Raw genomic sequence first — 2,073 nt, forward strand, 5'->3', positions numbered from 1 at the left:
TGAAGTTAGAATGTGGGATAAGAAAAAGTTATTAAAATTTAAAATATATTTTAGACAAATATAGACACTCAACATTTATAAGATAAAATGAATAATGACTTAATTTAAACATTATTATTAACATTACATACAATAAGCAAGTTTATGAACATTCATAGTCATACATATATTTATTTACACAAAATAATGGAATTTTAGCAGGTACTTTATAATAGCAATTATTTTTTTTATAATACAACTTATCTACAATAAAAGTAACCAATTTATTAAATTACATTGGAAATAACAAAATGTTTATAATGGCATAAAATTACAATAAAGCAACAATTAATTAATATTTTAATTCAATTAAAGTATTATTTTAAAAGATAGCTTGCTCGAGTTAAATTTCAGTACAACTCAATCTTCAGTACAAATAAATGTTTTTCTAGTCTAGTACTGCGCTAAAAATGAAACTAGGAATGATACTACAAAATAAAGATATTTACTACTCATTACTCTGATATGTAGTGAATCTTCAGAAACATTCATCACAGACAAAATATGATAGTGAAAGTTCGACAAATTAAATGAATTTTTCTGAAACTTAAAAATAAATTTTTATGAAAAAAACAATTTTATTTTAAAAAGGTCATCACAATGATGTTCCTTGATGTTTGATTTTATTCTAATGCTAAAATGAGAGCCGTCATAAGCTAAAATTATAATATCAAAAATTAATATTCTTTACAATTTATTAATAATTGTTCGGCATATGTGAGATCAGAAATGTACCATCTCAATAACTTGGTCAATCAAAATACCAAGAAGAAAAACTCTACAATATATATTTAAAATAGAAGATTAATTTTTCTTCAAAAATTACTGTATCACTGCTTTGCTTGAATTGTGGCACATCTAACAAAAAAGAAATATTTTATTTTGAATTGGACTTGTTACAAAGAATTTACTTTTCAGTTACTTCTTGGACTTTATTGAGGTCATTTTGAAAACTTTTCTATAGCTATTAACTCCAGTCTATGGAATTCCTAAAACACAAAATAAAAAAAAAAAAAACTTTTTTCAGTTGTGGCATTATTCAAGCCAAACAGCGGAATATTAAAAGACCATATTTAGTATTAACATGTTTAACTAAAGCAGATCTACAAATCTGTTGTTTCTACAGTAAGCATTGAAACACATTTATGATTAGAACAATTTTACATATGTGCTTGATAAGAACTGTGCCTTTTAATTTTTTCTTTAAAAAGACTTTATCACTTTGTGATGTGTAGCGATTAACCTTCAATCTGAACTCATTGAGGAAAGAATCTGTTATATACAACAGTATAGCACCACCTCTGCAATCCTCTGAGATTAAACAACGATTCTGTTTTCTGGCATACTACAAGCCACAAAAGAGAAAAAACCTAGAGTAACTCGTTGGTTTTTGAAATGTGGTAGACAAAATATACATTATATAACAAACATTTAAGGCACAAATTAAGCAAGTGTTGTTTGTGAGGCTTGAGTTGCAGGATTCATCTTGATACTGTTGTTTACGGTGTGCGTGCTGTTTGTGCTATTGGTGTTTCTTGAACTCCCTGACCACGTGTTTCTCGGATTAGAACTAATAGGCTTTTTTCCCCAGCAAGAGAGAATTTTAGCCCAAACTAGTCTTCTTACCCTCTTCTTCCAAACGAAAATTAAGAATATAAAGAGACCTTGTAGGGTATTGGTGAAGTCGGGAATATACCATAAGTAGTTAGGAGCACCCTCAGCAATGGAGGAAAGTAGTTCCATGACCCAGTTTATGCCCATCACGATGAAGAGTTTCAGATAGAGAGTGAACCTGTTAAGAAATAAACAAATTTATAAAAAACAAATTCAAATTAGGCTTAATATATAAATTTAATTCATACTTACAATAAATGATTATTTATTATACTTTATCATTTTTTTAATTAAAGATTATAATCATGTATAATTTTGGTTATAGTCGTTTTTAATTACACTATTAATTTGTTGATTGTTAATAATTAATTGATGAGGTATTAACAGTTGACTGTAGATTTAATATGAGGAGAAGATGGT

General features: G+C 27.3%; 1 protein-coding gene across 1 annotated transcript; it reads right to left on the reverse strand.

The window, feature by feature from the left end:
• Positions 1 to 381: 381 nt before the first annotated feature.
• On the reverse strand, positions 382 to 1,831 carry LOC136796739 (probable G-protein coupled receptor Mth-like 10; the record flags this gene model as incomplete). Its single annotated transcript, XM_067051262.1, is given in 1 exon segment — positions 382 to 1,831. A coding segment is annotated over 1 exon segment (349 nt), but the record flags the coding sequence as incomplete, so codon positions are not given.
• Between the last annotated feature and the right edge of the window lie 242 nt (positions 1,832 to 2,073).

Source organism: Halyomorpha halys, unplaced genomic scaffold (genome assembly GCF_000696795.3).
Source record: "Halyomorpha halys isolate HHAL.00 unplaced genomic scaffold, Hhal_1.1 Scaffold9741.1, whole genome shotgun sequence".
In the NCBI taxonomy this organism is placed as follows: Eukaryota; Metazoa; Arthropoda; class Insecta; order Hemiptera; family Pentatomidae; genus Halyomorpha; species Halyomorpha halys.